The sequence below is a fragment of the Bos mutus genome, chromosome 6 (assembly GCF_027580195.1).
Source record: "Bos mutus isolate GX-2022 chromosome 6, NWIPB_WYAK_1.1, whole genome shotgun sequence".
In the NCBI taxonomy this organism is placed as follows: Eukaryota; Metazoa; Chordata; class Mammalia; order Artiodactyla; family Bovidae; genus Bos; species Bos mutus.
The window spans coordinates 95649401-95673070 of NC_091622.1; the positions used below are offsets into that span (position 1 = coordinate 95649401).

The following is a 23670-nucleotide window of genomic DNA, read 5'->3' on the forward strand; positions in this document are numbered from 1 at the left end:
CAGGGAAGACTTTGACAGCCTATCTCTCATTCCACAGAGGTCCCCTATCCACATCACTGGCTTCCAGAGACTTCAGACATAACCCACAGCCCCTCCCAAGTTTACAGGGTCCTAGGTAGAAAACATTGGTGAAAACATTTCAGCTTAATGTGCTTTTGAGTTGGGAGCTGGGTAGCTTATTCTCGACTTGTATGTGTGTAGATATCTATACAGATATGATCCTGGAGATTGGTCAATTATTTGATTTGTAAGTTCAAAAAAAAAGAGGCATGGCATCCTTTTCACTTGTCAGTGTCATGATTTTGACTAGGAATATCCTCTACAAAAAGTTTATAAATATTAGATGTTTACAAATACACATATGTTTCTTTCATAATAACTGTGTAAGTGTCATAGATTTATTTTTGCACATAAAATGCTGAAGGAACTCCTGGGGCTATTTAACATCAAATCATGGAAATACACAGAATATAAGGAATACTGAATCAGTCAGTGGCCCTAAAGAGAGACAGCATAAAAATACACAAAAATGAAAAAAATGTATGTATCCAACTGTCCTTCTCATTGACTCTAGCTTTACGTTTTAAATGCTTTGGGGAGCAGAGTGTCTTTATTAAATATAAATTCCCATGTTTCTCATGGGAAAATACTATAATTGGCTGGCTGCAACAGAGAACATAAATTATTTCAGATCCAGCATAACCAGACAGCATTTTTCCTTTCAAAGAGTTATTTTGAGTCTGTGGTGTATTTATAAAGTTCTCTGCACTTTTAGTAATTTTGCTTTAGTAATTTAGACTTTAGTAATTTTGCTTGGGGGTATGACAAAAGTAATGTGCTAATGTTAAGAACAAACACATTGAAGTCTTGAATAATATTACATGATTGTATTATGAGTGTATTCATATTCTGTCATAAAAAAGCAAACAAGAAAAGGATTATTTCCCTGTTATTGAAACAAGTTCATTACCAGCTAGAAAACAGAAAACAAAAATTCAACTTGTCTTTAAATTCAATTTTTAAATTGTTTACAAAATAACCATAACTTAGCTTACTAAGTTTTTAAGTAGTTTAATTTTCTTTAAAAACTAAGAGCTTTATGATTTTTAAAGAATCAAATTTGTTTTCAGGTAATTTATGAAGATTTTTTCATTGCTCTGTACTTAATGTAATCCTAACATGTCAATCAGCAGAACTTGTAGGCTTCACAGACAAAAATTAAAAAGGAAGAAATGTGAGCAGAATGCTACTCATTTTTATAAGCATAAAGATGAAATAAAAAGTATTTAGTAATAACAAATTTTAAGTGTTTCCTTAACTAATTTCAAGCATTCATTTAAAAACATGTAATTAAAAAAAAGTGTGTTGTTCAAAATTCTAACTTGATCTTTTATAAAGTTATCTTATTTAAGAAAATTTTTTTTTAGACTTGAGGTTGTTTTCTGAATTCCAGGAAGCACATAATGCCTTCTGAGACATTTGATTAATCTTTACAAATGTTTTTCCATAAGTTAGGTCAACAGTAAATAAACTCATATCTCAAAAGGCCAAAGGTTCAGGTAGAAATGTCAAATACACTATTTTGAGCTGTTTTTAAAACTTCCAAAATAAGCCTATAAAAATCCTTGAGAAAATATTACTTTTGACATAATGATTTAAAATCACAAAAATATGGGAAGTCATTATTTGATCATTTTTAAAGGGTGAAACAGGAATATATAAAAAAACACGTTCTTACAGGAAAATTAAAATTTTCACTTTCTTTCTCTCTTTTAAACTAAAAATTCTAATAGAACACCAATTTTATTTTCACTAGCAAACTTAGATTTCCTGAATTTCTTCCTCTGGAAAATTAGTACACTTATTTCCTGCTTAACAATGAAATTTTAAGAAGTCAGTAAAATTGCCATTTATTTCCTTGATAATTGGTAGCTCTATTTGACAACTCTACATGGGTAAGAAGTACACATGTAAAACAACCAAAGAATTATTTAAGTGTGGTATACAAATTCATGAACTCACCTGATAAGAGCTTTTTCTCCAAAATATTCTCCTTTCTGCAGTGTTTTTATTAGCTGTGGTTGATCATGACCTTCAGTACTTTGAGTGACTTTTACCTAAATGATGTCAAATAATATAAGAAAAGAGAGAGAGAAGAAGAAAAAAGGAGAATCTGAACACATACCCATTCAACCAGACTCTCCTGAGCCATATAAACTTGACTCAACAAGGAAAAAAAGACAAGTCTTTGCTTTATTCTTGCAGTAGTTACAATCATCTAACTATAGTCATTTCATTTGGGTGGACTGAGAAATCCTGTGATTCAACACAATCAAATGACTCCACCTTTTGTAAGAGGAAGGTTTCATTCAAATCTCACTGCTCAAACTATTTTACATGAATCCAGTTATTTCTTCCTAGGGATACTCAAGGAAAATAATAATGGCCCTATGGGAAATTTATTTTTTCAAAAAACCAAACGGGGTTGACAAATCAATCAAGAATAAGACTGAATATCAGGAATTCTGAATCTCATGTTCCTGACTAACTTGATTTCTGTGTACCCTCTAAAACTGAAAGAAAAATGAGTATATGGAGGAGAGTCCACAACTTTCATGAGAGTCTCAGTGTGATCCACAGTCCAGGGAGCCAGAGTCAAACAAAAACGTCAATATTCCTTTTTGTGGCTAGAATTATTCCAGTTCAACATGCTAAGAAGTGTTGCTTTGTCCTGGTTTGAAGTTCTGATGAACATTTATTAATAAATTTCAAAAAGTTTAAATGATAAATGCAATTTATTAACCAGAATTCTTTCAAACCATGAGGTCCAGGTTGGGGAGAAATGATGAAAAGTGGTGCAGAGTGTTCAAGAGTTTCTGAAACTATTTTGTCAACTTTTTTCCATTGCTGGGGGCTCTGTCCAAAGTTCAACAACAAAGCAGTTTACAAAGGGCAGTGTCTAATGCTATGATGATAAACTCTTCCGGGGAAGAAAGAGTGTCAGTAAAAAGCTGACCCTTCAGAGACATAGATGCTTAAGATTTTATCCTTTTCTTCAGTATTTCACAAATGCTTTTTGTCTCTGAGGAACACTGCAAAGAGTCAACCTAGGAACAACTGGCAACATGTTATCCACTCAATATCTAGGTAAAGGAATATATTTCATCAGTTCAGTTCAGTTCAGTTCAGTCGCTCAGTTGTGTCCGACTCTTTGCAACCCCATGAATCGCAGCATGCCAGGCCTCCCTGTCCATCACCAACTCCCGGAGTTCACTCAGATTCATGTCCATCGAGTCAGTGATGCCATCCAGCCATCTCATCCTCTGTCGTCCCCTTCTCCTCCTGCCTCCAATCCCTCCCAGCATCAGTCTTTTCCAATAAGTCAACTCTTCGGATGAGGTGGCCAAAGTCCTGGAGTTTCAGCTTCAGCATCATTCCTTCCAAAGAAATCCCAGGGCTGATCTCCTTCAGAATGGACTGGTTGGATCTCCTTGCAGTCCAAGGGACTCTCAAGAGTCTTCTCCAACACCACAGTTCAAAAGCATCAATTCTTCAGCGCTCAGCTTTCTTCACAGTCCAACTCTCACATCCATACATCAACGCTGGAAAAACCATAGCCTTAACTAGACAGACCTTTGTTGGCAAAGTAATGTCTCTGCTTTTCAATATGCTATCTAGATTGGTCATAACTTTTCTTCCAAGGAGTAAGTGTCTTTTAAGTTCATGGCTGCAGTCAGCATTTGTGGTAATTTTGGAGCCCCCCAAAATAAAGTCTGACACTGTTTCCACTGTTTCCCCATCTATTTCCCATGAAGTGATGGGACCAGATGCCATAATCTTCCTTTTCTGAATGTTGAGCTTTAAGCCAACTTTTTCACTATCCTCTTTCACTTTCATCAAGAGGCTTTTTAATTCCTCTTCACTTTAGTGTAAATATGTTGCATATATTAGTGCAAATTTTTCATCAGCATCTAAATCGACTTGAGCTGCTGTGTATGAATTCAAGTTCTCAATCATATTGTTCTATTGCATGATGCCTGATTGTGCTGTCAGTTATCTAGTTCATTCTCTACCTGTTGTTTGTCTACCTGTGGGATAGGAAAATATTACAGCCCTCGATCTAGAACCCTTGGGCTGAGAATCACACAATCATAGCTGGAAGGGACCTTTAGAAATAATCCAGTCATTTTACACACAATGAAATGAGGTCCAAAGAAAGTCAAGTGACCTGACTAAGGTCACCAAGAAATTACTATTGCAGCCGGAACCCATGATAAGTCTCCTGTGGCCCCAAACCCAGTGTTCAGACCACATCCCCTTCCCCCTCCTCCAACCCTCACTTCCCCAGGTGTCTTCTGAGCAGAAGCTCCGTTACCTGCTCAACGCAGACAGACAACTTAGGCTGCAATGCACAACACTGCTGCTTTTATGGCAAACAGATTTGAAATGCTTCTTTAGATTTACATTAAGCAAGCTTTCATTAATATTTACCTTTCCTTTTGCTAAAATGAAAAACGTACTTCCTTCCTCGCCCTCTCTAATAATGTAATCTCCTTTGTCATAGTATTCCTATTGGGATGAAAGAAAAAGAAAAGGTTAGATGCAGCAGAGATATACAGATGAAGACATAAATGAGACGAACATTCCATACCCATTTCTGCTATTTTTCGCTTACTGTAACTGTGATCTTCTTAAATATTGTAGTCAAAAGCCATGGAAAAGTAAGAAGACTTTTGCTTGTTTACCTGAATTTATGTTTATCTTTCATATACACACAAAAAATATTCACCTGGAATACTGTCAGGCATGGACACAGAAGACATGAAGAGAAATGAGAGCAAGGTAATTATCAGAGATACGCAAGTGAGCTTCACCCAAATAATCTAAATATAAGCTGTTGAGAGAGCTGCAACAATCTGAAACTGGGTCTAGAGTTTAGAAAAAGGGCAAACATTATCTTATAAACTGAAAATACTATCCCCACTGGGTATGGAGTAATATCAGTATCAATTCTTATTCTTTCCAGAGCAATGGTTGGAAACATTATACGCAATCTATATGAAACGAGCTCTTTCATATGGATTCTCTCCAAAGGTTTATATTATGAAAGGTTGACATTAGAATTTTTTACATGTAAATTCTGTTCTTCAACAAAGTTTAAACTCACGAAATCTCAAATTATCACTTATTTCTTCGTTTCCCTCATATAAGTGTGTATAATCAGAGAATTTTGGGGCAGGGAAAAGTAATTCATCCACCTGTCAGACCAAAAGAGTAATTCAGTCTCTTAGAAAATACAAGATGGATTAAACTGTCCATCCCTACTTTCCTTTAATTTGATACTGCCTCAGAGTCATAGAACTAAGATGGATATCTTAATTTATACAAGCAAAAATGGGCTTATTTAATTTTTGTAAAAGGCATAAAGAACAACATAATAGCTCCCTTATTTTTCTTTTAGAGTTGAAAATAAAATCCAAACAACACTACTTTTGTGTCAGCTATATTTTAGTACCTTTTTTGGTTATTTACACTTAAAACAGATTTACACTACAGAATAAGTATTACTCCTGATACTAATAAACATGCCTTTTATTTACCTAGCACAGTGTACGTTTTGCAAGACATTTCAATGTCTTGTGGTAGGAAGCACAGTATCCTCAGGGAAAAAGTACTTTCAAGCCATAGAAATATAGTTTCAAATCTATATTCTATATTCAAATCTATATTCATTCAAAGTGATGAATTTCACTTTCATCAATCCACAAAATTCAAATAACATTTACTTTCAAAGATTGAGAGAATATAAGTACATTATTTTTCTATTGCATCTGTAAGAAAATAACCACATAGTGGCTTGGAACAACCTCCATTTATTATCTCAGTTTCTGCGGGTCAGAGAGTCGAGGCATGGTGTGGCTCAACAGAATTTCTGTGTTTTGGGTCTCTCAAGATTGAACTCAACGTGTGTCAGTAGGGCTGTGTTCCTTTCTGGAGACTCCAGGAAAAAACTTGCTCTCAAGTTTCATCATATTGTTGGCAGAATGTAGTTCATGGAGGTTGTAGAACATGGTTCCATTTCCCTGTAGGCTGTGAGCTGGGGGCTGCCTCTTAGCACCCAGAGACTTCTTTCCTGTCCTTTCATGGAGCCTGCTATGTTTCAGAACCAACAGTTGCACATGGCATTTTTCATACACTTGGAACCTCTCTGACTCCCACTTCTGCTGCATCTCTCTGACTCCAGCCAGGGAAAATTCTCTGCTCATAAGGGCTCTTGTAATAATATTTGACCCACCTAGACAGTCGAAGGTAATCTCCCTATTTTAAGGTCCTAAACCTTAACTGGGCTTCCCAGGTGGCACTAGTGGTAAAGAACCCGCCTGCCAATGCAGGAGCCGTTGAGAGATGCAGGTTCAGCCCCTGGGTTGGGAAGATCCCCTGGAGGAGAGCATGGTAACCCACTCCAGTATTCTTGGCAGTACTCAGGGCTTCCCTGATAGCTCTGTTGGTAAAGAATCTGCCTGCAAGGCAGGAGACCCCAGTTCTATTCCTGAGTTGGGAATATCCACTGGAGAAGGGAAAAAGCTACCCACTCCAGTATTCTGGCCTGGAGAACTCCATGGACTGTATAGTCCATGGGGTCATAAAGGGTCGGACAGGACTGAGCAACTTTCACTTTCATTGGGCTTCCCTTAAGAGTCTGCCTGCAATGCAGGAGACTTGGGTTCTATCCCCGGGTCAAGAAGATCCCTGGAGAAGGAAATGGCAACCCACTCCAGTATTCTTGCCTGGAGAATTCCATGGACAGAGGAGCCTAGCAGGCTACAGTCCATGGGGTCACAAAGAGTCAGACACAACTGAGTGACCTTCACTTCACTTTACTTCACTAGAAACCTTAATTACATATTTAAAGTTGCTTATGCCATGTAACATAACACATTCATGTTCCAGGATTCAGGGTCTAGACACTTACTTTGGAGGAAGTCCATTTTCGCCTACCACCAGAAGTCACCTAAAGATAATAATTTTTGATGAATTAAAAGCACCTGAAACATAGCAAATGATTAATGATTGCTATGTTAAGGAGGAGGATGAGAATGGTTTGCTTAGCTGTTACTTAAATCTGACTTCAGTTTCCTATTCTGTCGAATTGAGATGCTATGATCTACCACTCCTAACAATGTGTGAGGACTAGGTGAGACAGTCAAGTTGGTGACTATTAATTCCTGTGAAAGAGGCTGTGAGTTGGTCATTAATGTTTTTCACAGGTAAACTGCATTCCCCAGCCTCCCTGCTATTAGCTGTGGCCACGGGATTAACTTCTAGCTGTAAGAGTCTGAATAGAAGTGACACATGCCATTTTCATACCAAGCCCCTGATCCGTTGCAGACATGTGCCTTCATACTTGTGCCCCAGTGGCAATGGCATGACCAGGAGAGATCTTGGGAGAGGGACTGTGTTAAAGATGGCAGAATAGCCAGCAGCTAAAGTTCTTGAAGGATTCTGTATAGCCACCCAGGACCATTCTCCCTGGACTGCTATGTGGGAAAGAACAAACTTCTATTTTACTTGGAAAATAATATTTTGAGTTTTTTACATCACAGGCTGCTTACTCAACTTTCTTATTTTAGCTCTATCACAAATGTTGACTCCATTCAAGCACGATTTTACTGTTGAGATGACTGTGATCCAGGAAGGTTGAGTGACCATGATACCTCAGTCCAGGCATCTTCATGAGAGAGCGAAGGTTCAGTTCTCTTTACTGAAACTGCTGGTTTTAGGGGTGACATGGGACACACTCCTGTTTCAATCAGCCTGCTCTCAGTCTCTCCTGTTCCCTTCTCAATCCCAGCCCCTATTACCCAAAAGGAATCGAAGGAATCTGGAGAGCTTCTGAACTGCTAATAGGCTGTTCCTTCAGTTATTATATAGCCTCTGGTCTGCGTGGATGTGCAGCTTTAATTTCTATCTGTCAGATAAACTAAGAGGGAGAAGCTAGAAAGGGAACACTGAGAAAGAGCTTTGTTGTTTCCTAAGCGGCAAGATTCCTAACAGTATTTTTCCTAGTGATGGGTCTTTGTCACCCAAAACCATGGGAGGAAGATAAATAATACCTCCCAGTGTGTTGACAGTAACTTCATAGATCAGAAAAGGCTGGGGATGTAGGTCAGACCAAAAATATATAGTGGTAAGTACTGGCTACGATGCCAGACTGGCCAGTGTTTGTCAACTGGGGAGTGTAGCCAGTCTAGCCAGGGTGGTCACCAAGACCAAAAAGAGAACTGCAAACACTGTGGTTTATTGTCCTGCTGTTACACTGCAAAGGGGTCCCTTAGAGGAGCAAGAAGCCGTAGACCCTACCCTGTGAAGCAATGGTTTTTGGACATTTTTTACTCTGGCCTACAGTAATTAAATACGTTTTACATGTATGCCCACATACACACATGTGAACATGGACACACACATTTGTATAAAACAAACATATTTGAACAATACTTATGCTTACTACTCGGATTTTTTAAAATTGTTCCTCTAAATTGATTTGATGACCTACTAATGAGTTGTGCCCCGCAGTCTAAAAAAGATGTTTTAAAAGAAGGTGTCTAAAAACCCTGAGAGTAGTTATTTAGTATTATGGTAAGACAGGAAAAAAAGGAAATCAATTCCAGGGCAAACTGAGAGGCAGAGGTCAGAAGAAAACATAAACAGCAACAGTTAAAGATGAAAGAGTTTTTTTATGTAAAGAAAATGCTCATTCTGTGATAGCAAAATGCTAGAGCCTGAGTGTCTGTAAATAGAAAATATGAAACTAGAACTAAAATCCAAGTTGATAGAAGGCAAAGACAAAGAAGAAAGCCTATGATTGCCTTAGCTTCTTCAGTGTGTGGCTTGAAATCTTCATTACAAATACTATTGATGATACACAGAGGTATGATCAGAAACACACACTTACCCACACACATACCCTGCATCATGTGACCATTTACCTAAGTTGATTGTTTAAAAAACTGTATACAGACTAGTAAAACCCATCACATTATTGTAAAGTAATTATCCCCCAATTAAAATAGATAGATTAAAATACACACACTATATTCAGTTATTTGAGTTTGTTACCAGCTGTTTTTTCGCTTGTCCAAGTTATTTATCTCAGAAATTTTAAATCAAACACATCTGGATCAGGTGAACCCTGTCAACCATTCAGGCATAATTTAGTGTCTGATGCCTTATCAGAGCCTACAAAATGAAAACCAACAGCAATTCCTCCATTTGGGTGAACAGTATGGGATTTTGTAACTGAAACACTGAGAAAGCCCTTAGAGATGTGGTCTACCACGCCTTTATTTGATAGATGAGGAGACCTTGATCCCCACCACAATTGACGTCTGCAATGAACAGACACTTGACCACAAACCCTAATCTCCAGACTTTGGACTAGTTAACTTTCTCACCGAGCAGCCCAGACTTTAACTAACAGGTCCATAAACTGGCAAAATCCACAATTATCTCAACTTTCTTATGGTTCTGGGTGTAATCATTAAATTGAGAAAAAACTCACTGGCTTATGCAAGTGTTAGCAGGAAATATAAGAAAGGAAGATTAGACTTTCCAAAAATGATAAAAAATGGAAATCTTGTGAATGAAGAGGCAGACTGTGGCAAACCCAAAATACATGTATTCTTTTCATAATTTTAAACTTTAATAAGGCTAAAAATTGTATGGCTAAAGTGTGGATATCTGAGTCCTTACCCCAGAGTTTCTGATTCACTAAATGTTGAGGTAGTATGTGGGAACCTGCCTTTTTTTATTGGAGGATAATTGCTTTACAATGTTGAGTTAGTTGCTGCTGTACAAGAGCGTGAATCAGCTACATGTGTACATATATTCCCTCCCTCTCAAGCCTCCCTCTCACCCCTTCTCCCCAATCCCACACCTCTGGATCATCACAGAGCACCAAGTGCAGGTCTCTTTGTAATACAGCAGGTTCCCACTAGCTATGTATTTTATACATGGTCGGAGAAGACAATGGCAACCCACTCCAGTACTCTTGCCTGGAAAATCCCATGGATGGAGGAGCCTGGTAGGCTGCAGTCCATGGGGTCGTTAAGAGTCGGGCACGACTGAGCGACTTCACTTTCACTTTTCACTTTCATGCATTGGAGAAGGAAATGGCAACCCACTCCAGTGTTCTTGCCTGGAGAATCCCAGGGACGGCGGAGCCTGGTGGGCTGCCATCTATGGGGTCGCACAGAGTCGGACACAACTGAAGTGACTTAGCAGCAGCAGCAGTGTATATTTCCATGCTCCTCTCTCAATCCGTCCCATCCTCTCCTTCCTCTGCTGCGCCCACAAGTCTATTCTGTCTTTCTGTGTCTCTATTCCTGTTCTGCAAATAGGTTCATCGGTACCATATTTCTAGAGGGAGTCTGCCTTTGAAGCAGCACCACTGGTGATCTGATGAAGGACAAGGACATTCCACACTCCCTACCCCCACCCCACTCTTACTACACCTCGTGTCATGAAAGACCCATGTCAGAGTCGCAGTGCCAGGGCCACTGGGTCAAATTACCAAACCTCCATACCAAAAAATTAGGTGACTTTCCCATCCACCACACACTCAAGTCCCAAACTTCCTGGATCGATTGCCACCAGAGGAAACAGAAACTGTTCCCTCTCCTGTCTTTTATACTACACAACTGCCAGGTGCAGAAGTCACTTTGTCATTTTCATCATCATTACCAGTTACACTGCATCCAGAATCTGTGACATGTTTTAGGATGTACATCAGTTAACCCTTAAAACACACCAGTGAGTATGTTGCTACTCTTTCCACCCTCCTTTTCTCATTAGAACACGAGAAGAGGTTTAAAGGTGATGTCTGCTTCTAGAATTGAATGCTCTGGATGATTTATGCTAAAACAAGAAATGCTTTTGGAATACCGCACATTCAGCCCATTTGGTCCAGGAGTTCAACACACAAAGTCTTAACAAACTCATCAGATCTACTGGTTGGTGATGGGAAATTCTGATGCTCCCCCCGTACCTTCTGCACAAAAACTTGAAACCACCCAAATCAACTCCTAAATAGCACACCAGATTCAGCCTGCTTTTCTCAAAGATTATGGAGCCAGTTGGTGGGACAGCTGGCCCTGGAGTTCAGCAGGGGCTCTGTCATAACTCCAGTGCATTAGTGACTGGCTGCTGTCAGGACCCTGCTGATGGGTTATTAGTCCAAGCTATGCTGGTAAATTATGTACTTTTCTTAGCGCTAAATAGATCCCATGACTCCCTTGTTAATCACTTTCGAATTTGAGAATTTTCACACATTACAGAGACACATTTGTTTGCCAGGTATGAATAAAGAGCCCTTTATAAACTGTGCTGCTGTCTGCAAAGGCGAATATATAATAAAGCCTTTCTATGGTGTTTTAAATGATGAGACTTTCAAACTCAAACTGTGTGTTAATTAATACTAGGTTGGAGCCCACCCCCCACCCCCTATATATTCTGTAGCTATTGCCTGTGGCTGCTATAAATATGTCTAATTTACCATTTATTTTTAATGATACTAAATTTTAATATTTGCTGTCAGCATGGAATTCCCCTCTGGTGAATCTACTCTATTAGTATTATATTAAAAACAGATTTCCTCGGTTCACAAAAAAATACATGGCCTCTCCAGCTTTAAAAAAAAAACAACACTCAGAAATTAGGATGAATTATTAATTTGTAACATCTGTGATTGGGTTATGTTACACTGCGAAAATCCCATGAGATGCAGGCAAGCAGTCCTCTTGAAAATGACTTCATATCTGAGTGCTCTGGGGACACAAGGCCAGGCAATGTGTCACCATGGCCTGTCCCTGATGAATGGCTGGATGGGTTCCATGAATTGTAAATGGAAACATTACTGGTGTCACTTACACTTAAGGATGAAATGGTTGGTGTTCCCTTCTCAACAGATATTAGTTTACATTGTATATTGTGATTGACAGAGGCATGAATCTGTCAACAATCAGTCTGGAGGGGTTTTTTTTCTTTTTGTCTCCCACTGAGAGCAGCTTTATAAAAGCTTAAAGTGGACATGTGATTCCTTTCCTATTCCGTACTACCTTTAAATTCCCTAAAAGCGATTTGGGTTTCAATGAAATTAACTACCCCCCCCCACTAAAAAAAAGTTAGAAGTTATTTACTTTGAATATTAATCTCTGAAGAGGTTTTCATATAATGCATATTATTAGAATCCAAGGTACATGTCAGAAAAGCATTATTCACGAAAAGACTTGACTAGGCTTGGACTAGAACCAACCATCTGTGTGATCCCTAATATGAGTTTTTGAACACGTTCCAATATGCCTCTTTTCCCTAGATGTTAAAATAGGTAAAGTGCTTCTCAAGTGCAGGATTTGTTTGGTTTTTTTTTCAAATGTCTTTTCATAGCCTAGAGTTTTCAAGTATGGAGTATTTCATAGCTTGATTCGGAAGCTTGTCAGGAAAGTTCCAATAATATCCTTTCTCTACTCCATTACTAACTTATGCATCACTGACTCCTTCATACTAGGAATACTCTGTAAAGGACTGTGATGTTAATTGGTGAAAATGAAATGCCTCTTGAGTAAGGCAGATTAGTTTTATAAAACATACTAAAAAAGATTAAAATATGTAAATCTTTACATATGCAAATCCAATTTTCTTTTATATATTTCAGAAGAGTCCCTGAATCCCAATCGAGGCCCTTAATTCAGTGTGAGTTAGCCTAAAGTTTTTCTACTGTGAAAACGTTTCCTGGTTTCTGTAGACCAGTAATCACCATCTTTTCCTTTTTATTCATTTACAAGGTTAATAATGATGAGATTATACAATCTTTTAATGAAATATATTTTTTTTACTTTAAAATTTCTTACCACTTCCAAGCAGTCAATGATCTTGGTTAGTTTATCTTCAGGTAAATTCTTCAGCAAGGATACACTTCAAAATTAAAAAGAAACCTTTATTTAATTATCTTCCTGAATTAAACTACAAATATACATCTCTACATAGATTTATACATGCATTTACACAAATATTTTAATTTTTCCAAAGTAAACCTCCATATATATCATACATAAATAACTGAATTTCAAAATCATATTGTAAATACACTGAAATTATACTATCACATAAAACAGCAGACATTTATCCTAGGCAAATAAAAATTGTAAGACGCCATGAAAGGAAAATGACTAAATTTTTTTTAGAGAAAAAAAAATGTTTACATTTATTGTTGGCTTTCAAAGTGAATCACATCCAGAAATGTGTTCCACATCTCAAAATCTCTTTTATTAGCATGAATAAGGTCCTCCACTTCCAGAGGAGGATCAGATTTTCATCTAAATCCTGTAATTAAGTTAAGACTGAATCCAGGGGGAACATAGGAATTAGCATGGAAATCATCTTTGATTATTAGTCATATTGTACAATCTTTTAAAATTAATGGTAGCCAGAGGCATGCAATAAGAACATTTTTACAGATAATAATAATAAACAGAGAAGGAAAAGAACATTGAAATTATTCGAAAAACAAAAATTCCACTCAGTATTATTAACTAATCAATATGCTTAAATTGTACTTTTAAAGAAATTTCTACTTTACCTATTTTCACTCAGGACTGTTGATAGAATTTCTGTAAAGTAAATACTTTTTTCTTACCATCTAAAATTTGACACCGCTAGGGAAAAAAATGATGCTCCTCCATAAATACACGATTGGGTCTGATTTTCAAAAAGAGAGGTCTAAGCTGATTCTCGCACAGTGCTTCAGGAGGCATGTATCCAGGAGCCGTGTCTAAGAACTTTTGCATCTGAATCATTTGTAATTGTGAAACACTGGAACACCCCCAGTGGTAGAGCAGTCAATGCACTGTGATTGAATCAGATGACAGAACTCTACAACAGAAGAAATGACCGCACTAACCAAGCATATGAACCTTAATAAAAGGAACTGAGTAAAAAAAGTGACTTGCAAAAATAATGCCAATTTTGTAAAATTCAAAACTAGGCTAAACCAAGCTACGGGCAAAATAATAAGAAATACCAAGTAGATGAACCTTAACAAAAGGTATTGAGAAAAAAAATTGACTTGCAAAAATAATACCAATTTTGTAAAATTCAAAAGTAGGCCAAACCAAGCTAGAGGCAAAATAATAAGAAATACCAAGGTTATGATTACCAAATTTCAGAATATAGACTAATCCAAGGAGAGGAGATAACCCAAGGAAGGCTAGAAAATGACCACAGGAGAGCATATGAGAACCCCAACAGCACTGCTAACTTTCTACTTATATTGGGCAGTAGCTTGATACACTCATTCTGTTATTATATCTTATAACTTACATATGTACTGCGCATCATTTGATATATGTCAAATATTTCATAACATGCTCAGTCACTCAGTAGGGTCTGACTCTTTGCAATCTATTTACTGTAGCTCGCCAGGCTCCTTCAGTCCGTAGGATTTTTCAGGCAAGATTACTGGAGTGGGTTGCCATTTCCTTCTCCAGGCAATCTTCCCAACCCAGGGATCGAACCCGCATCTCCTGTACTGCAGGTGGATTCTTCACTGTTGAGCCATCGGGAAAGAAGATGTAAATAGAAAAAGAGCTTGTTGTATATTATGAAGCAAACACAAATGTATTTCTCTAATATGTCTTCTTGCAGATGAAAGGTAAAAGGGTTAACCAGAACCTTTTTTTCTGTATAGTGGCATTTACTGTAAGGGAATGCTTTTTGTTCCTTTGGTTTAATTGATTAACACATGCCAATCATGAAAGTTCTAATTCTGGTCCAAACTGGGATCTATAATGTTAGTGAAAAATATGTCCTATAAGCTTGTCACCCTTGGGGGTTGGTAAGGAAATTAATATGAGAAAAAGTCTTTAATCTGTCTCCTATCTATGAAGGCAGAGATTAGGTTTGTCTTGTTCACCACTGGATTCACAGTGTTTAGGCCTGGAATATGTATTGGTTGAAAAAACGTATGAATGAGATAACAAAAAGAAGAAAGGAAAGTAAAAAGGAAGGAACGTGCACTAGTAAATTCTCTTGAGTTCCTTCCACTGAGGCAGAACACAGTAGATTTCAAGGGAACGAACCACTATTGCCTAGTGGCTCAGGTTTTATCTCAGACATGATGCAACCATAGACACTAGTTTATTTATGTATCCCTGTGTGGTCCTTGCATTAGTTTTAAATACAGACCTGTGTTGCTCAGTTGCTGGATTTTGAGATAACCTGTGGCTCAGACAGTAAAGAATCTGCCTGCAATGCAGGAGACCCAGGTTCAATCCCTGGGTTGGAAAGATCCCCTGGAGAAGGGAATTGCAACCCACGCCAGGATTCTTGCTTGGAGAATTCCATGGACAGAAGAGCCTGGTGGGCTACAGTCCATGGAGTGGCAGAGAGTCAGAAACAGCTGAGCAACTAACACAAATACTCAGGTAGACCCCACAACCTGATGGATAAGGTGTTGATTAGCATATAGGTAAGGCACCTGCTTGTCATTACTGCAGCTCTCTTGCAGGAGTCATTATTGTGTCTGGGAAAGAATATCAAAGAGAGTCCATATGAAAAACCTCAATGTTCTACTGATTAACAATGCCTCTGTTCAGTATTCACTGAGTCCTCACTATGGGCTAGGCACTGCACATTTCTAAAATCATTGACTCTGCAGGATAGTTATGCAAGATAAACTTAATTATACTTAAAAAGAACTCAGAATTTGTTTTTGGAAAGTGCAGGATATTTTATTGTTATTATCACTTATTACAGGTTACATATTGTTACAGTACACATGGCAGCTTCAGAGATGGTCAAATCTCCCCCAAAACACACAGAAAGATTTTAAATAAGAAACTTATACTTGCCAAAAAATGCTTTTAATGTGCTGCTGACTTTTTTTTTTAGCTAAATAGGTACTTGTTTCTCTATAATTTAATCCGTCCGAGTAGTTAGGGGTTCAGAACAGTTTACAAAACACATATGTTTCAAGGCTCCATGTCATGATGGCAAGCATAATAACATTTTTGGCAAGTTAATTTACTACAAATAATAGTAATTTGGAAGATAGTGTTTCTATGCCAATGAGAAAATGTCTCAGGTGAAGCAAATAAGGACAGTAAAATAATTTAATATTATTTTAAGCAAAGCATTATTACCTTTTGTTATTGACTTTCAAATTATAAGATATCTTTAAAAGTCAACTGAGCAACCCAAATGAATATTTTAGGAATTTTTTGGACATTATTCTATACTATGTGAAATGACTCCATCAACACAAAGGGCAAAATTAGCAAGAGAAATAAACCAGTGAAAAGGCTAATGGGAATGAAACACAAATTTTCATAGATAGTGGCACTTACTGCCAGAAAATACTTGTGTTCCTTTGGCTTAGTCATGTGGAAAATGCTTAAATAAGAAAAGCTATAGTAAAATAATTACTCTGATAAAACCAACATACCCACAATATGGCTAGACCAGCTTCTCCTTCTGCCATCAATGTGTTACTCTTACCTTCTGAGGAAGTTTCTGTACTGTTCATCTCTAGCTTGAGCTGTCCTTCTCATTATATTCTGGAATACCTCTCGATCTAGTGCCCATGTTTTAACATTGGTAATAGCTTTAGAAAAATCAAGAAAATAATAAAACTCCGTTGAGCTCTTATATTAAGAAAACATTCCAAAATGTTAATCAATCAATTTTTCATGTACTGTCATAAAATTATCTTTCTTGGAAAACACATTATTTAAACACGCAAAATGGAAGGAAGTAGTGATGTAAAGAGTAGGTAATTTTATAAAATCATTTTTGGCTTTGAAATGAACCATGATTTGGAAGTGAGCAGCAAAAGATTTCCATTCTAATTATGTTTTGCTTAGGATGATATTAAAATTAGTTTGCAATTCTTAATTACACACTGCATCATCAGGATGTATTTTAGATTTGGGCTGTGATACATAAGAAAGCCAGCCAGCCTGCATCTATTCCAGAAAGTGAAGAATTCACAAGCAGATAATTGAAAGTTAAAGGTCTCTGCTTGTGAGTCTGTTTTTATGTCTTTTTATGTTGTTTAGACACCGTTGCTAACGAGAGCCAATATATTTTAAGAATCTCTATGGTTACTTTTACATAAAATATATAAAATCACTTTCAAAGAGATTATGCAAGACAGTTTTTGAGACAGCCTTTTCATAGGAAAGACATTAAAAGCAAGAATATAATCTAAAAAGGAAGAGAAGCAGAAGAAGTCACTCCAAAAAATCTATATGAAATTATGATAGTGAGATTTTTTTTTTATAGCAGTGATGAGAGCCTACAGAATAAACCAAAATCAAAATCTCTGGTTTACTAAACTTCAGAGTGAATTAGAATTATTCTGACATTCTTGTTAAAAATAAAGATCCCTGGGCCCCATTGCCAGAGATTGGAGTGGAACCTTAGAATCTGCATTTTTATCAAATACTGAAACAATGCTCAAAAAGAAAACCTAGTCCCAAATACTGAGAAACACTAGATCTAAGTTAATTCAGAAGAAAACATGATATGACCATGAATAAAGTCAATAAAAACAAGAACCCTAAGGAAAAGCAATTGAACTAATCTCAAAAATCACTCAGGAAAACCCTCATTAATTAATTCATATCCTTTTTGATATTTACACATTTTATTGGTATAATTACTTTTTCTTTTTTATAATATGGTCATCACCTCATGGAGAAGAGAAAGCAAACATTCTGGATGAGCCAAAGACAAATATCTGCATGGTAAAAAGTTGACATTGGCAACTAAGGCAAACACTAGAATCAATTATGCTTAAAGCCATATTCACATTTTAAATACAGGTATCCAATGGGAAGGTTTCTTTAAGCTTGAATCATTCAGACAAGTGCTTCAATATAAATCCTTTTATGAGCATTGCCTTTCTATTAATAAGAGCATAAGGGGCACAGCAGGAGACAAAAAGACTCAGGATGCAACAGTGACTTAGATTGTCTTTAACACTGTGTAGCAATTGAAAACTAGAGCATTTCTTCTTCTGTTACCTTTCACAGAGGCAGTTCTTGTACAGTTGTATAAAATGGCTAGCTCCCCAAACGTGGTCCACATAGGGATGGATGACAGCAATTTCTCCCCTTGGGACACCTCTAGTCGACCCTCTATCAAGTAGAATGCAAGAACACACAAATAAGCAAAATCCATCGAGATGCCATAAATTAAAAGAAAACAAGCAGCAGGTACACAAAGCATCTAGGTGAGATATCTTACGATTCTCATTGTAATAAAGTGGTTAGGAATGCAGACTGAAGCCCACTCTCTATTAGTCAATTAGCATTAAGAGGTACCCACTCTGCATGGGTTCCTTGTCAATAACAGAGATAAAATTAATCACATTCACTTCATATGGTGGTGATAAGTAAACAAGTTACTATAAGTAGGATCACAGAACCACAGACGGCTCACCAGTGCCACCTAAGTGTTAGCTCTTAGGGATTTCCTGGTGGGCCAGCGGTGAGGACTCAGCGTTTCCACTACAGGGGGCATGGGTTTGATCCCTGGTTGGGGAACTAAGATCCTGCAACTGTACAGAGCAGCCAAAAAATATATATATATTGTCAGTGTTATTATCGTTACAAAGCTCTTTCCCTGAAGCAGCAGATGGCAAATGTTTCATTAAAATTCATTCTACTCCCCCAAAAATGCAGCACATGATACTTCTTTTGTACAAGAAACAGAACAATCACTGCATGTCCTCAAAACACAACAAAGGTGTTTACACTGCTAGAAAGACTAACTTGTCACAACTGAGAAGTGTGCTGGCCCTGGAGTCAGCCTGCCTGGCTCTGACTCGTCACTGGCTGTGTGACCTTGGGTAAGTTACCTCATCATGCCTTGTTCATTGCTTAAGCCCTCATTCATTGAAGTGAATTAATAAACGAAGTCACTAAGAAGAGTATAGCAAGAGAATTAAAAGACAAGCCACAGACTGAGAGAAAATATCTTTTTTGCAAAAGATACATCTGATGAAGAACTGTTTTACAAAATACATTAATGCAAAGAACTTTTAAAGTTCTTCAATAAGAAAACAGCCCAATTAAACAGGCCAGACTTTACCAGACACTCACCAAAGAAGACATACAGATGGAAAATAAGCCTATGAAAAGATGCTCCACATCACATTTATCAGGGAAAAACAAATTAAAACAATGAGATATCACTCTGCCCCTAATAGAATGGCCAAAATTGAGAACACTGACAACACCACGTGTTGGAGAGGACGTGGAGCAATGGGAACTACCATACGCTGCTGGTGGGAATGCTAAATGGGACACCCAATTTGGAACAGTTTGGTGGTTTCTTACAAAATTAAACACACTCTCACCATACAATCCAGCAACTGTGCTCCTTAGTATGTATTCAGAGCTAAAAACCTAGGTCTACACAAAAACCTACACACAGATGTTTACAGCAGCTTTATTCATAATGGTCAAAACCTGGAAATGACCAAAATGTCCTTCAGTAGGTAAATGGACAAATAAACTGTGGGGTGTGTGTGTGTGTGTGAGTGTGTGTGTGTGTTAGCCATTCAGTCGTGTCCAACTCTTTGGGACGCCATGGACTGTAGCCCGCCAGGTGGGACCCCATGGACTGTATGGACTGTAGCCATGGACTGTAGCCCGCCAGGCCGCAGGCTCCTCTGTTCATGGAATTCTCCAGGCAAGAATACTGGACTGGGTTGCCATTTTCCTCTCCAAGGGATCCACCCGACTCAGGGATCGAACCCAGGTCTCCTGAATTGCGGGCAGATTCTTTACCACCTGAACCACCAGGGAAGCCCAAAACTGTGATACATCCAGACAATGAAACCCTATTCAGTGCTAAAAAGAGATGAGATACTAATCCATGAAAAGACAAGGCAGAACCTTAAACACATATTACTAAGTGAAAGAAGTCAATCTGTAAAGGCTAAATAATGCATGATTCCAACTATATAACATTCGAGAAAAGGGAAAATGAGGGAGAAAATTAGATTAGCGGTCGCCAACAGTTGGGGGAAGATGAATAGGCAAAGCACAGAGGATTTTCAGGACAGTGAAAATACTCTGCATGATATTATAATGATGGCTATATATCATTATACATTTGTCTCAACCTATAGACTGCAGAACACCAAGGATGGACTTCGAATGATTATAATGTGTCAATGTAGGTTCATCTTTGGTTATTAAAAACAATATCTTTCTAGTGAGTGATGTTAATAACAGGAGAGGCTATGGTTATGGGTAGAGGGTATATGGGAAATCTCTGTTCCTTCCTATCAATTATTCTGTAAACCTAAAACTGTTCTAAAATTAAAGTCATAAAAAGAAAGAGCACTTGACAACAATCTTTAGCTAAGCAGAGGCTGGGGGGAAGGAGAGGTAACTTCCTCACAATTCTTCTGCCTAGGTAATTCTCTCCTTTCCTTTCAAATGCAAACAAACCATACTTAATCAAGTGTTAGTCGCTGGGTCCTGTCCAACTCTTTGTGACACCATGGACTGTATCCCACCAGGCTCCTCTGTCCATGGAATTCTCCAGGCAAGAATACTAGAATGGGTAGTCATTCCCTTCTTCCGCAGATCTTCCTGACCTAGGGATTGAACCCTGGTCTCCTGCATTGAAGGCAGATTCTTTACTGTCTGAGCCACCAGGGAAGCTCATTAGCTAATTAAAACCATACGTAATAAGACCTATATTCTTAGAGGAAGAAAATGGTAGGGTTATTTCTCTTTCCCTTGAAGAATTGGTCTTTCCTTCTCCTAATTCACAGCTAAGTACAACAGCTCTGGGTCAGCTCTGTCCACCCATTCATTCAATGCACCTGATCTGAATACCTATGTTGTGCCAGGAGCTAGTCTGGATGCCAGACAGATAGGGCAGACAAAACAGAGAAGATATTTACTCTGTTACAACTTACACTCTAGTAAGAAATAAACTCCATTTTGGCTCCAAATCTTATAAGTTAGCTATGCAATTTAATAATTTCTCATTATAACCAAATTTTATTCCATCAAAACCATTTAGCTGTACTGCTGAGTTGCTATCATGGATCTTTATGCATTTCAAATGTTTTCCTAATTGGTTATGGCTCATGGGATTTGAACCACACCAAACATGATACAGAATACCAAAAGTTTAAGCTAAGTATGCTTTTACTAGTTGGTATTCTTGCTATATTTTATAAAGGGGAGATTTTGAATAATGAACTAATTTGCTGAATCAGTTCAATCACACAATCCAACTCTTAGATAACACTGTAATTAATTCAAATATGAAATCACCCAATTTTCATTTCCATGTGTGCTATAGCCCTGACTTCAGTAACTATATCGATATTGACATCTACCTTTTCAACCCCTTCTCTCACCAAACCTTTTATCAGAGTCACTAGCAAGGAACAAGACAAGCTAACATGAGTTTCTAATCCTTCCCAGCAGGTTTCATAAATATTGGTTGACTTAAGCACCTATCTACTCTTGCCTGAGTGTTCTAGTGTTGCTAAAGCAGAAGTGAAATATCCAAGAAAAAAGCTGAAAGAGGGGGAAATTGCTTAGGGTCACCTATTCCTAAAACTTGAAGGCTGGCTAAATTAAGAATACGATTCACTTCTTGGGTAGAATAATTACTTGGGGATGACTATAATTTTAAGTGTGCCTACAAACATGTATACAGCAAATAATACACTAGTAACTATGAAACTGTCAAGTTTTAAAGAATCAAAATATAGAAAACAACCTTTTACCACACTACCAATAGAAGAAAATGTGTGAGTGCATGCTAAGTCATTTCAGTCATGTCTGACTCTTTGCGACTCCATGGACTTGTAACACGCCAGCTCCTCTGTCCATGGGGATTCTCTCGGCAAGAATACTGAAGTGGGTTGCCATGCCCTCTTCCGGGGATCTTCCTGACCCAGGGATCTAACCCACATATCTTACGTCTCCTGCATTGGCAGGAGGGTTCTTTACCACTAGCACAACCAGGAAATCTGATAGAATAATACATGCATATTAATTTGTTTGGATAGGCAACTTTTGCTCCACACCTAAGGCCTCAAGGAAACAAGAATCACAAAAGCATTGCTCCTCTTTGTTTCTTAGTTTCTGTGATTCTTTTCACCCCTCCTTGCTAAAAACAGATCTGTCTAAACTTGTACCGCTTACCAGAATGTAACCTCCCATAGAAATCATTTCTTTTTTTTAATATAAATTTATTTATTTTATTTGGAGGCTAATTACTTTACAATATTGTATTGGTTTTGCCATATATCATCATGAATCCACCACCAGTGTACATGTGTTCCCCATCCTGAACCCCCCTTCCACTCCCCTCTCCATACCATCCCAGTGTACCAGCCCCGAGCATCCTGTATCATGTATCAAACCTGGACTGGCAATTCATTTCACATATGATATTATACATGTTTCAATGCCATTCTCCCAAATCATCCCACCCTCACCCTCTCCCACAGAGTTCAAAAGACTGTTCTATACATCTGTGTCTCTTTTGCTGCCTCGCATACAGGGTTATTGTTACCATCTTTCTAGATTCCATATATATGTGTTAGTATACTGTATTGGTGTTTTTCTTTCTGGGAATCAGTTCTAATGAGGTGGATGAAACTGAAGCCTATTATATAGAAATCATGTCTTATTCACATGTCTCCTTCAGAACTCCCAAAATCCAAATATGGCTTTGATCATATTTGACCATAAATAAAAATTTATAAATTTGAAAAAGCATTGTTTAGATGGCCAGGAAGCAAAATAAAAGGCCACAGCACATTCCAGGTTATCAGTCCATCTGGGCAAGCTAGTTAACTTTTTTCCCTAAACTCAAAAAGTTGAGGCAATTCAGAATTTGACAGAGCATTCAATAACGACAAGTTCTGTTCAGATAATTTCTTACTTCTGTATCAAAAAAAAAAATTGTTGAATTCCACTACAAGATTTGATATGCATTTGACATGCATCTGAGAAATAAATCCTTTTCCTTCTAACTATTATGATCTACCTAGCATGGAAGCATGTTCAAGTGATCGGGTATGGAGGAATTTCTTTAAATGGTTCTAAATACACCAGCCTTAATCTTAAGGCATTTCATTTGACTTATGTATTGTGTGCACCATGTAGGAAGTCCAGCTGTTGGTTAAATGCAACTAAACGATCTTTTGAAATCATTGGGATATAACCAAACTATTTAACAGAGCCACAAAAATAACTGTTTTCTTTTTCATGGTACAACAGTGTAAAAAGTCAGCACAAGCAGTGGCATTCTGAATATTCTAAACACCTTTCTGAAGTTGTTAAGTGTCACTATGATTAATAAGTATGAACTTTCAAATCAGATTGTTAAATTTGCATTCTGTCTCCACCACTAATAAGCTGCGTGGCCTTGGGTAAGTTACTTAACCTCTCTGTGACATAGTCCACATTAGTAACATGAAGATATTAGCACTTGCCTAACAGAATTAGTAAGCTGAAATAAGATCTCTCTATTAAATATTCAGTAGGATGCTGGACATATAGAAAGCATTCTATAAATATTAGTTATTAACATCAGGATGATTCGACCAACAAATATTATTATTTCATG

At 37.6% G+C, this 23670-nt stretch overlaps 1 protein-coding gene across 1 annotated transcript in view; it reads right to left on the minus strand.

The window, feature by feature from the left end:
- Window positions 1-23670, minus strand: part of PRKG2 (protein kinase cGMP-dependent 2) — a 127788-nt gene that overhangs the window by 64870 nt on the left and 39248 nt on the right. Inside the window, exons 4-8 of the mRNA XM_070372983.1 lie at window positions 18078-18191; window positions 16549-16654; window positions 12906-12969; window positions 4492-4569; window positions 2023-2117 (exon numbers count right to left, since the gene is read on the minus strand). Of these exons, the coding sequence (XP_070229084.1) occupies window positions 2023-2117; window positions 4492-4569; window positions 12906-12969; window positions 16549-16654; window positions 18078-18191 (457 nt within the window). The remainder of the gene's footprint in view (window positions 1-2022; window positions 2118-4491; window positions 4570-12905; window positions 12970-16548; window positions 16655-18077; window positions 18192-23670) is intronic.